The sequence below is a fragment of the Gasterosteus aculeatus genome, chromosome 4 (assembly GCF_964276395.1).
Source record: "Gasterosteus aculeatus chromosome 4, fGasAcu3.hap1.1, whole genome shotgun sequence".
Classification (NCBI taxonomy): Eukaryota; Metazoa; Chordata; class Actinopteri; order Perciformes; family Gasterosteidae; genus Gasterosteus; species Gasterosteus aculeatus.
The window spans coordinates 8,085,528-8,099,424 of record NC_135691.1 but is presented as its reverse complement, the minus strand read 5'-3'; the positions used below and the strand labels follow the sequence as shown (position 1 = coordinate 8,099,424).

General features: G+C 45.2%; 2 protein-coding genes across 5 annotated transcripts; one reads left to right on the top strand and one right to left on the bottom strand.

The window, feature by feature from the left end:
• Window positions 1-360: 360 nt before the first annotated feature.
• On the bottom strand, window positions 361-6,266 carry LOC120818226 (uncharacterized). 2 transcript variants are annotated; one of them, XM_040175135.2, is made up of 2 exons: window positions 5,385-6,266; window positions 361-5,076 (listed from the first exon to the last, which is right to left on the bottom strand). In XM_040175135.2, exons 1-2 carry the CDS (start codon window positions 5,465-5,467, stop codon window positions 2,526-2,528), a joined length of 2,634 nt encoding a protein of 877 aa, XP_040031069.2. In that variant the 5' UTR covers window positions 5,468-6,266; the 3' UTR covers window positions 361-2,525. The 2 variants fall into 2 exon arrangements, with proteins under 2 accessions (XP_040031069.2, XP_040031070.2); XM_040175136.2 differs by having other exon boundaries at window positions 361-5,299; window positions 5,385-5,524.
• Window positions 5,895-13,830, top strand: gsr (glutathione reductase). Of its 3 annotated transcripts, none has more exons than XM_040175153.2 (13): window positions 5,895-6,284; window positions 6,657-6,825; window positions 7,511-7,537; window positions 7,635-7,723; window positions 8,685-8,754; window positions 8,856-9,003; window positions 9,560-9,614; window positions 9,702-9,801; window positions 9,907-10,161; window positions 11,875-11,986; window positions 12,391-12,522; window positions 12,620-12,753; window positions 13,231-13,830. In XM_040175153.2, the coding sequence occupies exons 1-13, from the start codon at window positions 6,244-6,246 to the stop codon at window positions 13,378-13,380; spliced, it is 1,482 nt and encodes a 493-aa protein (XP_040031087.2). In that variant the 5' UTR covers window positions 5,895-6,243; the 3' UTR covers window positions 13,381-13,830. The 3 variants fall into 3 exon arrangements, with proteins under 3 accessions (XP_040031087.2, XP_040031088.2, XP_040031086.2); XM_040175154.2 differs by having other exon boundaries at window positions 6,143-6,284; window positions 6,657-6,817; XM_040175152.2 differs by lacking the exon at window positions 5,895-6,284 and having other exon boundaries at window positions 6,305-6,825.
• Window positions 13,831-13,897: the final 67 nt, after the last annotated feature.

Below are 13,897 nucleotides of genomic sequence, written 5' to 3'. Positions count from 1 at the left end.
AGACAACTCCAACTGGCCTCAATGACTAGCGACTCGCACATATTTTTTGCTATTTAAATATTTAATTGAATATATTATTTTATTGTATGTATTTATTGTGCATTTTGAATTCATACGCAGCACTTACTGTATACCACGTTTACTATGTAACCTTACACGCTGCTGCTACACACAAATGATTTTACACGAGTGTAGAGTAAGACTTTTTCTAACAATACGATTTTCTAAGTACACTTGCACAACGCTGGCAAATTTCAAATACTTTTTTGTTGTATTGAAGGCCCTCCCCACTTTAGCGTTGACATCACACACTCTGAGATGCGATGCAATTCTGTTGAACAAAATGGAATAGACCATACATACTGCAACCATTTTTTAATAGAAAAAAAGAGTAGTTACATAACTGTTATTATAAAAGCATGAGACACAATAAGAAAACAAAAATAATGAACCAAAAACAGCTTTAAAAAGGGCATAAGTATTTCTAAACACAAATGAGAAGTGTATGGAAGGCAACGTAAAACATTCAGAAGGAACCGCCGCGCCCTTAAAATAATAATATATATTTATATAACAAACAATAAAGTACGTCAGTTTCTGACTCTGCAGTTCCAGGAGAGTAAAGCGCAACTTAACTGCTTTAGCTGAAGAGGCTGTGGAATGTGAACCATTCCCTACAGAGCATGAACAACAGCTATCACATTTCATATTTATACGTATGTACATGATAAAATCTGAGTGATCAGAACGTATATACACAATAAAGACTGGGCCACCACAACCTCTTAATTGTTAGGTGGAGCACCTCATACATCGTGGTAACTGATTATAAACACACACACACACGCACACACACACGAACATTGTGATGCTGTCGCAAGAACCCAAACAGTTCTGCAGAGCACCCGGAGATACGATTGCTTGTGTCCTTTTGATGGAGATAACAGGCTCTGGGATTCACAACAATCGCTTAATATGTACATAAGATCAGATGAAAGCATGTGACTTTCTGTAACAGTAATAAACCAGCTCGCGAGACTTTCGTCGGATCCATTATTTCACCACTGGTATAAGGAGCTGCGAAGAGGCGTTACATGAACGGGTCATCGGGCAACCGTTTGGGACAAGGAGAAAAACAAACAGATGCAAGACAATGTTGACATTAGTTTCTGTTGCTTTGAATAAGTGAATGAAATATATTTGGAAGAGAAAATGTATCATGATTTGTGGAGACTATTTTCTTCTGTATCAGCAGTTGTCAAGATTAAAGCTGTTGGCTCCAGCCTCAGACCTAAAGACTCGCGGTGCATTCAGGCACTCCCAATCACCTGGCAAAGTTAATGACATTAAGGTTTTATCACCATGATTCGGGGGGGTGAAAATGGAGAACACTGGTGAGAAATGTTTATAATACACGTGACGTTTCCCTTCACACAACACATTAAGGAGAGCTGGCAAAAAAATATTAACCATTTCTCTGCAACACCCGGTCATTTAAAATACATCCAAACTGAGAAACCTGAACAGACAGAAGAGTGTGTATGCCCAGCTTCCATTATTTACACCACATAGTAGTTTTTCTTCCCCTATTGGTCCAGTTCAGGTGATTCATTTTCCAGTGACTGTTGGCCGAATAAATACAACTCGGGCGATACTCCTCCAATTTCTGGGTGTGCTGAAGGAGTATCCTGAATGCACCACTAAACAACAGTGAGTGCCGCACACTTGAAACCGGATGTTAACTCAAACAGTTCTCGGAGGAGCTTTTTTAAGCTGAACGCGCCTTGTTGATTAGCTTTAAGGCAATTGTGTTAAAAAGACTTGGGATGTAACATAAGTGCCTTCACAACTTCATTTCCGGAGACAAAAGAAGCAGTGCTCTCTTTCCATATGCGATGGCTGGAAAACGATTGGTTGTCTCTGTCTCGGACTGTTGAAATGTGCGTTAAAAAGAGAAAAAAGGGGCTGCTGTGGATGCTGAACGTTGGGCAAGGCTTCCCGCTCAACATATCTGCCTATAACGCTGACGCAAAACAAGCATTTCAACATTATGCTATTCGTTCATCATTCAGTTTGGTTCTTTGCCACATTGTGTTCTGAGGGAGTGAGTTTGATACTCTCAGGTGTACAACACACACATCTGGTCAAATCTAGAGGAGCGTTACTGATGAAAATATAACAAAAAATAACAACCACAGGATGTTATCTTTTTTTTTTTTTAAATAAACAGCATGCATTTCCGCCTTGGCAGATCTACTACTTTCCCAAACATCTGGAGCAGTACTCAGCATCTGTGTAAGACTGCAAATCCCCCAAAGCAGTTCAAGGTAGTCAAACCACATTGCACTTGAATATTCCACATTTCATGCCTGTACAAACAACATACATGTAACACAATGCTAACCAGATTTTTTTTTGAATCGTATCCTCCCTCGCTCATATTTTCTCTTTCTTTAAGTCATCACCTGTTGTAATACTAGTCATTTTGTTCAGAATTGAAATCCCATTTCTGGGCGCGGGTGGATTCACGGAAAGACGCCGACGGTGCAGCCCAGCACCTCGTACTTCTGCCCCATCACTTTGCTCAGCCTCATTTTTAAGATTTGGCACTTGGGAGCCGACTCGAACTCTCCAGTGTCCGTGACGGCGTCCAACCTGGCGCCCTGTATGGCGACCCGGGGCTTCGGGTGGTTGAGCACCACCACGGGCTGGTAGGGGCTCGGCCGTTTCACCAGCTGGTCCACCTTCAGCGGCATCGGGTAAATGGCCGCGCAGTCAGTCAGCCCGCCCACAGGCGTCTTATATTTGGATAGTCTAAGCTTCAGCCCCTTCCTGTTTTTTTTCCACAGGCCCACCTGTACCCGTTTGAGCGAGACAGTCAGGAACTTTGGGATGTCGTGCTCACTTTTCGCCGGTGGCCGCTGGGGCTCCGCCCCCGCACGCGCAGCAATTGCAGAAACGGCCTCCTCGTCCGTGGAGGATTTTGTAGCTGGAGCGGGACTTTGTTCCTCAACAGCTGTCGCCTTGGTGCCGTTTTTCTCCTCCTTGATGGGGTTGTCGGTGGGTGCGGGAGGATGCTGCATACCTTTATCCTCTACTTTGACGGAGTCACCGGTCCGCTCCGTCACCAAACACTCGTGGATGGTGGGTGCGTCTATTGCGGACACTTGAGCGTGGGATGTCGCCGTCTCCGCCGCCCGCTCCGTGGCGTTCGGCACCTTGACGTGATCTTGAGCTTTGCTTTCGGGGCCGCCGCTTTTATCCATCACTATACCGCGCAGCGCCATGACCAGCGGTTGCATGGAGCCCTGGACGTCCTCCGGCTGTTGGCTAAGTGAAAACACGGAGGAAATGATGGGGAAACCCTCAGGCTCTAGCGCGTCCCGTTTTCCCACCCTCTGACCGGACCCTACTTCCTGGGCCCAGGACGACTCCTTTGGACCCCTGCAGTTGGACGGCGCCGGCGTTTTGACCGACGAGGACTCGCTTAGGTTTCTGGGAATGGAAAAGGACGGACACGAAACCTCGTCCTTACAAAGTAGTTTCGGCGGAGGTCTCACTTGGGCGGATGCCGCCAAGAGGACACTCAAGGCCGGAGAAGAAGAATGTTGCTGGTTCAAGCCCGCCGCCTCTTTTTTTATCGTCAGCGAGGTGTTGCTCTTGAGGCGCATCTCGCCCGGTTCCAGCTTTACAGCCACAGAAACTTCCCGAGGAGGGATCTTTAAGTCACTCGCCCTGCTGCGTGGGATACCCTTGGAATGCTCTGGAACTAAATTAGTCCTCTCGTCCACAGCTCGCTGAGAGACACGTGCTCCCGTGTTCTCTGGATGCAGGGCGCTCGCAAACCTTTGGCCGAGCCTGTTGCAGATAACCGAGGGCACAGCTGCATTGTGGTTGACCGGTTCGCTCGGAGTCCCTTGGATCACACTGTTTCCTTCTCTTGCAGTGTTGAGGATGACTTTGGGAACCTTGTTCGGAACAACTGTGGGACTTTCCAAGTTGATTATTTCATGTGATGCTCTTTTAAATCCATTTTTCTCTTCGTTTACGTGATTCGGGAGGCTTTTGGAAACGGGGAAAGCAGCAGGACGTCCCGAATTCACGAGGTTTGTCTCGCACTGCTTCCTGTTGACGGTGCACATCCCCATGCTCATGGATTTCGCCGCGTTGGGGCGATTTAATGAGTATAAGAAGGGCTTTCCCAGTGCACTGTTTGGAGGGACCGTGCTCCTCGTCTCTTTTATCACAGACTCGTTTTCCTGTTGAGAGACGAGCCTCAGCTTCAGCTCCTTGGTCCCGTTCACAGTCTTCACCTCGACGAGCTCCACCAAACACCCGGCGGGGATCGTCACCTCCTCCGGAAGAGAGACCGTCAGAGCTCTGTTGTGCTGTACGTGTCCATTCAAAGGGGTCAGAAGTTCCGCATTGCCGTGCGTGGCATTTGCCCCGTTCGTGTCCAGTGATTTCCCCCTCAGTTCATCCCAAGCCGGCCTGACCGCAGACATTCCCGGGATGGGCACCGTCACTCGGACGGACGGACGGAATGATGCCGGATCAGCAGTGGGCACACTAGATAAGGCACCGGAGACAGGGACATGGGAGTTTTTCGTCGTGCCGGGCTTAGCGAGTTCTTGACCGATGCCTTTACTGTGCAGGCGATCGATGTGCTTGACGAGGCACAACCTCCGCATGTAGCCCTGTCCACAGTGAGGACATTTAAACGGATACTTGGAGCCGTGTTGCTTCAGGTGAGCGTTTAACTCCGCCTCGCTGAACGTGACCTTGTTGCAGTAAAAGCAGTAGAACCTCGTCCCTCTGTGCTCCAGCATGTGCCTCTTCAGCTCCGCCGCGTCCGGGGAGGCAAATCCACATTTCTGACAGCACTTCACGTTGGAGGAGCTCAAGACCCGATCCAGGACCAAATTGGGATGACCGCCGTTCACGGAGGCCCTCACGCTGTGGTAGCTGACGGGATTCATGATGAGGCGGCGAGAGGTCGGCAGGTCATCTGGCCGCAGGTCCTGGAGGTCATGCAGAGAGGAGCCGCACGCGCCGATCAGGTGAGGTGGCCTCACACTGCGGAACGATAAAAACAGAGATTGAACCTCACAGTACTGTTAACAACACAAGGCCGTTCTGTAGCCCCCTTCCCTTCAGGTGAAGCCTTTTTCTTTAACACCGGACACCCGGATAGCGGATTGCGAGGAAAAGAAAGCGGTTCCCCTTTTCTGTATTTTCGATGGTTTTCCTCCTGTAGTCCGGCGCTGTCTTCCCTTTGATCCCGAGGAAAAGGCCTCATCTGACCACAACAAGGAGGGTGAAAAGACGACGGCCCGCTTTTCAAATGTTTATGTTCGCAACAGAGTCAAATGCCGCGCACGTACCTTCTGCAGGAGTGTGGTGTATTTATCTGTCGTCTGTTTTGAATTGAATAAATCCTTTTCGTGGATTGGATATTGAAGCTCATCTACGAGACCAACCGAGCCGCTTTGCGCTAGCTTTGCTTTAGCAACCGTTGGCTAGCGGACACTACTCCGGAAAACGGGTTTTCTCGCCTACAAAACAAGAGCGCGGAATACAAATACTAAGTTACATTGCAATTAGTTTTTCGATAATGCTCTCTAAAAACGATATTTGTTGCATAGTTGTATTGATTGATAAAAATGTTGATTGATCAGCGATACTGTTTGCGAGATAATACATTCTTCATTGAAAAGCCAACACATTAGTTCAACAAGAATCAACACGTTGAAGAACATGTCTTGACTTACAAATTGTATTTTTTCTATTTTATTTTCCGCACAAGGTTTACCTCATTCACCAATACACCAGAGCTTTGTTTTTGAAAATTAACCGGATGTATTATTTTGAAGGTTTGGGCCGGAAGTCCGCTCGTTTATTTTTTATTTACGTGCTGCGTAGGCCTGAGGTATTCTTGAAAAAAAATTGCTACGCAAATCGCCATCCCACCGTGTGATTATGCACGCTTGTTTTTACGTACGCGCACGCACAAGTGACGTTGGTTAATGCTCGAGCCGTTATTCACGACCTCAAACAAGACAACCTCCCCTGCGTATTTTAATTGATATAAAACTGCAAAAGGAAACATTCCTACATGGTTTTCGGCGGGCGTCCAGAACTGGGCGTCCAGTTCACCCCGTGACACAGGAAGTGTTATTACGTTACAATAAAGTCAAACTTCAGGACGCGCGCCTCATTAAAACGACCCTAAACGAATAAATCATGCTATTCAACAGGCTGCTTCCGTCCCTGGCGTTACCAAGGTGAGCAACCCGCCGTCTCCACGACAACCACGAACGGTTAAAACCCCGTTTGCCTTTTATTGACCGCAAAACTTAGTCACCGTTTAAAATGTACACTCGGTGGTATTCGCGGTCTGTTCCGCCGCTGTTGTTGTAACACTGCGAGCTCCGATGTGCGCATCACCATGACTACTGTGAAAACCCCGTTTCTGGGATTTACAAAAGCATTGTTGCGATTCATAATGACACAGCAGTCGGCGGCTCTCCCTTGACCCTCCCATTTTGTTCCGCGCGCGCTCCCGCGAGCTTCCTGGTTATGGCAATATTAAGGCAGCTCGCCCGGTCGCCAGCTACCTCCTGCCTCAGAGAGCAACTTTTCTCGTCTCCCCGCAGACACGCAGCTCTCACCCGCCGCGCCATGGCCTCAGCAGACCCGCAGACGACCCGGCTCGACTTCCTGGTGATCGGCGGCGGCTCCGGCGGCCTGGCCGGCGCTCGCAGGGCGTCGGAGCTCGGAGCGTCTGCAGCCGTGATCGAGAGTCACAGACTCGGAGGTACCTGCGTGAGTAAAACAACAAACAAACAAACAAAAAAGAGAATAAAACAACAACAGCGCGATACGTCCTCTGCCGCCGGTTGCCAGGTTCACTGCGAAGCCTCCGGACTCCTTTTGTGGAAGTGTTTTGTGTTTCCAACAAACAGATGAATCGGGCATCGAGGGGGTCAATGTCTTCATATTTAAGTTAAACAGGGTTTACGGTGGTGAAAACATCGTCCAGCGGTTGCATCACTGTAGAGTAGAAGTATTAAAGCTGAAGACGTTGATTCGGGTGTTTAAACACGAGCGCAGGCTGCTGTAGAGTAATGTATCACTCGCAGGTGACCTTTCATTCCATCTAGATTGGAAGTTGATTATTAAAGACATCCATCCAAAACAACCAACCAACAAAGGTGGCACATTTCTGCTGATTAGTTTCCAAATGCTGGTAACAGATCAGGAAATAAGCTCCAATAACATCATTCGGTACACAGAAACTGAATGCATAGTATTTCGATTAAATATTGCATATATTTGCAGAATGTGTTTTTAACCTTTTTTATACTAAGTTCATAATAAATGTTTGTCATTAATTTACTTCCACCCGTGTCATATGACGATGATGTGGCGCTGTGGTCTTATTTGAATAAATAGTTTAACATCTCATGTTCGACGCTGAACTAACTTGCTCTGTTTGGGTGTTTTTCAGGTCAATGTTGGCTGTGTCCCAAAGAAGGTACGTTTTCCTCTTGTATTTCCATTGTTGTTGCAATAGGCCGAGTTTAATCTCTCAATCAAGAATTCACAAGCGGGCTAACCATGTGCCTTCTCAGGTCATGTGGAATGCAGCTGTTCATGCCGAGTACCTCCACGACCACAGCGACTACGGCTTTGAAGTCGAAAGTGTCCGTTTCAGTTGGGAGTAAGTCGCAGTGTCTTGATTTCACCTCGTGTTGTGCAACCACACTGAGCTCTTTAGCAATATCCAGTGCTCGTTCCTGTAACGGAAAGGTGTCCCCGTCTTTCTGTTGCTTCACTCCGGCTCCGCTCTGTGACTTTGAGTGAGTGGAGGCGGGATGAGGGCCAAACATAAGCTCCTGGAAGGAGTGGCCCTCTGCAGCGCCAGGGAATATTAGGCAGGGCAACGAAACACAAGCGCACATCCGGGCTTGGAGGTCGATGATTTATCGACCGACCAACCAACCAACCAACCGGCGAGGCCATGTTTGGAAAAACGTGTATTAAAATACAGCAAACGTGTTTGATGGACTCCTTGCATTCAACTTCATCTTCTTTAATGTTTTATCTGTTTTCAAAGTACTAGTAGAATAATTGAGTACTATAGTCGACTGTAGTTTGTGACGTTGGGTTGTTTGCGTTATTTTGTCCACCCCGTCTTATGTTGCGGCAACATTTTAAAAGTTTTTGTAAACTGTAGATACCATTAGTTAAAAAATATTTCTCGTACTCAAAATAAAAAAATCTTGAACTCGGGTCTCTGGAGAAGTCAATTTCAAAACTCTGTTCCCTTATTATTTTATACTCTAATGGTTGTAATGTTGAACTTCCCTCTGACCTCCCCACTGAATGTAGTATCTAGTCTAGTAATCTACAATAGCTTATTGACACTAGTGCATCCGCATTCTCTTTTGGGATGAGTGTGTATTTTCGAGCTCGAGCTATTCAATCGAGTGAAGTGGTTATGAAAAGCTGATCTTTCTCTGCATTTGTTGGTGTATGTTTTTGTATGTATTTGCAGTCAGTTGTGATTCTTGAATAGTGTTTGTCTTGCGTTTACCACCTGAATGCAAGTTTTTTTCTTGCTTGAATGTGGGTTAACAAACAAACAACCTCTTATCTTTGATCATTTCCTGTGTTTGCAGAGCTCTAAAGGCCAAAAGAGACGCTTATATCAGTCACTTAAATCGCATTTATCGCAACAACCTCGACAAAGTAAGTTCGTATAAGTAAGTATATTGAGCAGCATTTGCTTCAGTTTATGTTGTTCTAAAAAGTGAATGCAGAAGAAATAATGACATCTGAACCCTTTTAAGGCTAAAGTCCAAAACATCCAAGGTCATGCCAGGTTTACAAATGACCCTGAACCGACTGTGGAGGTTGATGGAAGAAAGTACACAGCGCCTCACATCCTCATCGCAACCGGAGGGCAGCCGACCGTTCTGAGTGATGCCGACATTCCAGGTGAATTATGTGTCTCCGGTTTTACCCGGAACAGTTGGTTTAATTTAATCCCGGCAACCTCTTTGATATGAATTGCCATTTTTAGATCTTATTGTTATTCAGTGCTCCGTTTCACCTTCACCATCACTTCAGTCCTAGTAGTTTTTATTGAATTTAAGTTTAATTGACACCACTTAAACAAGTCACACATTTAATTTTGTCCATAAAGGCAACATTTGAAAAAAAAAAAAAAACATTTTTCTCCAGGAGGATAATTCAATTCAAATTAAAATAATGAATCCAGAAGGTTTTCCCACCAAACCTTTTGATCAGCGCTAAACCGTAGGCGAGGAAGTGTCGCAGCTCTTTATGCAATGCTTCAAACTACAGTAAATAACTGCCAATAGGGGACTTCAACATTTCCTCCACACTTGTTGCTAGTGTGCCCTTGGTTCATTTGTGATAATTAAATAAACAGAATGTCCGTCTCCTGTTTTCCTCTATTAACCTAAAAGACAACTTTTATAAAGAGCATAAACACAATTGTGCATAATATACTCTGTATTGGTCATTTCAGGGGGAAATCTTGGCATTACCAGTGATGGATTCTTTGAACTTGAAACATTGCCAAAGTAAGCCCATCTGTGGTAAACTCTTATGTTTAATACCATGTGTAAAGCTTTTGCCTTTTTAAAATAAGGCTTGCTTCTCCACTACAGGCGCACCGTGATTGTGGGTGCAGGTTACATCGCAGTGGAGATGGCCGGCATCCTTTCCACCCTGGGCTCCAAAACATCAATGATTATTCGACAGTCCGGGGTAAGAAACTCACCGAATCACAACTAAATACAAAAATGATCACTTTCAAAAGTGTGCACTTATGCAAATACATAACTCCATGTGCTCCACAAACACTCTCTGTAGGTTTTGAGGAACTTCGACAGCTTCCTAAGCACAAACTGCACCAAAGAGCTGCAAAACTCTGGTGTGGATCTGTGGAAGAATTCTCAGGTGACGTCCGTGCGTAAAACTGAAAAAGGACTGGAGGTGACGGTCGTCACCAAAGACCAGGAGAAGAAGAACGACGAGGAGAAGACCAGCACCATCCAGGAAGTGGACTGCCTTCTCTGGGCCATCGGCAGGCAGCCCAACACTTCTGGACTGAACGTCGCCGCCATGGTAACATGTTTTAGCTGCCTGACTGGCCACTTCATCGTAGCAGCGCTGCAGATCATTAGTCTCTTAATGTCAAACATCTTTAATAAGGCAGGGATCCCCTTACATCAACGATTCAAGATAATCCGGGAGCACGACTAGACTCGTTCAGCAGTCATTGTTTGTCTTTGTTTGTTAGACGCAAATAGTGAAATGTTTTATCTGAGGGTTAACAGAAGCATTTATAACAGGTTAAATGACAGTGAGGCTTCTTTCTATTAACAATGGGAAAGAGTAATAGACATTTATAACTTACTATGGCACATTCTGGCTCGTCTTTATTGTCTAACCCAGCGATTCCCAAAGTGTGAATCGCGAGCGGTCATTTACAATAAATAAATAAAAAGTTTTGAATTTTCAATTTTGAAAAGTTTGAAATTAATATAAAAATATTTATGATGCGGCACATTAGTTATGTGAAACATTAGTTGATGAAGCACAAACCATTTAAACGGACAGATTAATAAAACAATAAGGCTCTCGCTCGAAACGGCTGCTCTTGTCCGCCTGTCGTTGTTCAACAAACGGGGCGCCCTCTTGTAGTATTAAAGTCAATATACCGCATTTTCCGCACTCCAAGGCGCACTTAAATGCCTTTAATTTGATCAAAAAACGGCCGTGCCTTATTTATATATATATATATATATATATATATATATATATATATATATATATATGGATCAATTGGTTAATGGGTTGACTGGGTTGATCCATATATATATGGATATATATATATATATATATATATATATATATGGATCAATTGGTTAATGGGTTGACTGGGTTGATCCATATATATATGGATATTAATGGGTTGATCCATACTGGTTGTACACGGCGCTCAAGGCGCTCTGCCAAACATGCCAAAGATCGTCTACGACGGCGAGATGCTGAGCGGGCGCTCAAGCGCGTGAGATATGGAGCTTGTTTCAGGGCGCGTCGGAGAAACAAAGCTGTCGTTCTCGCCAAGCACATAATGAGATTAAAGAGCGAGAGACGGTGCCCTTTTCTCTAGCTTCAGTAGCTGAACCATCTTAACGGGGAAAGTTATTCTAAAAGCAGCCGAAGATTTAAGGCGAGGGGGGCGGCGGGAGCGGACGCACCTCGCGGCATCGATCGGACCCTGAAAGCACCGTCTCCACCTGTCAGAAAGAACAACAGCAAGCGGGTAGAAAACTCCTTCGAGCGCAAGCAGAGATTCTCCTCGCGAGCAACGAAGTTCACCTTTCGCGAGCGAGCAAATATCTCGCTCGAGACGGACTTTTGCGCATCAACCTGATTTGCGCTCTCGAATTTTGACAGTGAGACGAAGACTGCAGTATCTTATGTGCCTTATTGTGCGGAAAACACGGCACATGAGCTCCGGAGAAAATGGTATACAAAATATCGTCGCCGTGGATGTGTGTACTTGGGTTTATATGTAAAGCTCTGAGCCTCCTCAGAAAGATGACTCCTTGTTTCTTTGATGGTCTCTCTTTATTTGAAAGCTCAAGTCTTCACTGTCTTGCTTGGGTTTATTAACGAAGAGAACCAAAAGGAACAAACTATACCAGTAACTCTCCCCATACTAATCCCAACCGAGCTTTCTAAGGAACTGAGAGAAGCACTTGGGGGCTTAAATGTGATGTTTCAGCTCCTTCATCCTCACCGTACAACAAATATTGTCTCTGTTTGCAGGGTTTGGAAATGGATGAAAGAGGCCACATTGTTGTGGATGAGTTTCAGAACACCAGCAGACCGGGGATCTACGCCGTGGGCGACGTTTGTGGCAAAGCTCTTCTCACTCCTGGTAGGAAATTGCACCAACAACTCAAATACTTTTGCAGAAGTTGAAAGCTTCACAATTGAGTTTGCATTCTAAAGTGGTGCTTAAGGCTTCCGCAGTGTGTGGTATCCAATGTTGAATATCAGAGGTCTTCAGTAGGAATTCCATACTTCGGTCTGGTTGCTGCACAGAACAGGGGAATATTTTGATAAGGAAATTGCCATTATTTCCACTGTGTCTATTAAGTCACTTTAAAGTCCACACCTGTCTTGTTTACAAGCTTTGTCTGGAACTAAATAAGATAGAAAATAAAGCCTGTTTACTTTTCCTTCCTCTATGCACAGTTGAAGAAGGTACTGCATCTCCTTAGAGGGTGCACAATGTTTTGTCAGCACATTTACCGATGCAATGTTGTTTGTCGGGGCAAGTTGCCATAGCCGCAGGGAGAAAGCTGGCCCACAGGCTGTTTGAGGGCAAGAAAGACTCCAAGCTGGACTACTCCTGCATCCCCACCGTGGTGTTCAGCCACCCACCCATCGGAACTGTGGGCCTCACAGAAGGTGAGCACTACTTTCACCAATGTCCAGTGTTTTTCATCCTTTTTCCTGCTCATGAGAACAGTCATTCAAAACACTTATTTTGTCCCACCGTTTCCAGAGGAGGCCATTAGGTCTAGAGGAAAGGAGAACGTGAAGGTCTACAAGACTTCTTTCACTCCGATGTATCACGCCATCACGAGCAGGAAGAGTCAATGCATCATGAAGCTGGTGTGTGAGGGCAAGGAGGAGAAGGTAGGAATCCTATGTTGTAACATAATCAAAGTCATTCAGACTCATGTCTTGGCCTGTAAGATAATGAAACTCTGAAATCTGCTTTAAAATGTGAATGTGTTTGGGGACACGGAGGCAGAACGGGCACCAATTCTGTAATCATGCCGAGAACAATACATGTATTAGATTTGAAGTATGGGGTGTTTCTCCTGCCCATCCCAAACGAGGATTACCGCTCCTTCTCTGGTTATGTTGAAATCACAACGCCACAGATGACGTCTACATATTTACACGCAATCTCTGCAGATTCTAAGTCATTCAGGTAACTGTGGGAAGTCTGCCGGCTTAAGTAGAAGTAGATTTAGGCAAGTTTAGGAAAATCTTAAACTCCATTCCAATGGACCATCTTTATGTGTCATGGTGCTTTTTTACTGTTTGTCTGTTTGAACACTAGCGACTGCAGTGATTCTTAGAGGCTGCCGTGTCTCTGTTCCTCAGGTGGTGGGGCTGCACATGCAGGGCCTGGGCTGCGACGAGATGCTGCAGGGCTTTGCTGTTGCTATCAAAATGGGCGCTACCAAAGCGGACTTCGACAAGACTGTCGCCATTCACCCCACCTCGTCTGAGGAGTTTGTCACGATGCGTTAACCCCTCTTCCAGCTTTCCAGACTAGCGTGCCAGGACGGAGTCGCTCCTCTGTACCGGTCTTGCATCAGTTTCACCAATTGCTTTAAAAAAAAAAACAAGAGTTAAATTTTCACTCATTTAAGTGACATTATTTGTGCATAGTGTTTCATCTTTTCCAACTTCTTCCTAAACGGACCAAGACAGAGTTATTGCCTTCTTAAACTGTACTGTAGGTCTTATTGATTATTGATTTTATATTCTGGGTTCCATTTTAATGATTTTTAAATGGAAGTGGTGGATTTGCAGGTATTGATGTCAAGTGATTGCATTAGGTAATCAAGAGAACACACACACCTCTGCTAGTGTATCTATTTGACTTGTTAGTCATTTGTCGGATGAATATTACAAACACTGCTATGCACATATTTACAACTTTTGTGAAGGTTCAATAAACAGGTTTTTTTTTTGCAACTGTTGTGCAACTTGTCTCTTAATTCTGTAACTACAACTTAAGATTGTTTATTATGGCGCAGAGTTG

What these genes read in the sequence shown, in the direction of transcription:
- LOC120818226 (XM_040175135.2), bottom strand. Translation starts at nt 5,467, where the DNA reads ATGAGCTTCAATATCCAATCCACGAAAAGGATTTATTCAATTCAAAAC. An exon ending in ACACCACACTCCTGCAGAAG is followed by an intron (nt 5,077 to 5,384) that starts GTACGTGCGCGG and finishes ATCGTTCCGCAG; the next exon opens with TGTGAGGCCACCTCACCTGA.
- gsr (XM_040175152.2), top strand. Translation starts at nt 6,580, where the DNA reads ATGGCAATATTAAGGCAGCTCGCCCGGTCGCCAGCTACCTCCTGCCTC. An exon ending in TGATTATTCGACAGTCCGGG is followed by an intron (nt 9,802 to 9,906) that starts GTAAGAAACTCA and finishes CACTCTCTGTAG; the next exon opens with GTTTTGAGGAACTTCGACAG. An exon ending in GACTGAACGTCGCCGCCATG is followed by an intron (nt 10,162 to 11,874) that starts GTAACATGTTTT and finishes CTCTGTTTGCAG; the next exon opens with GGTTTGGAAATGGATGAAAG.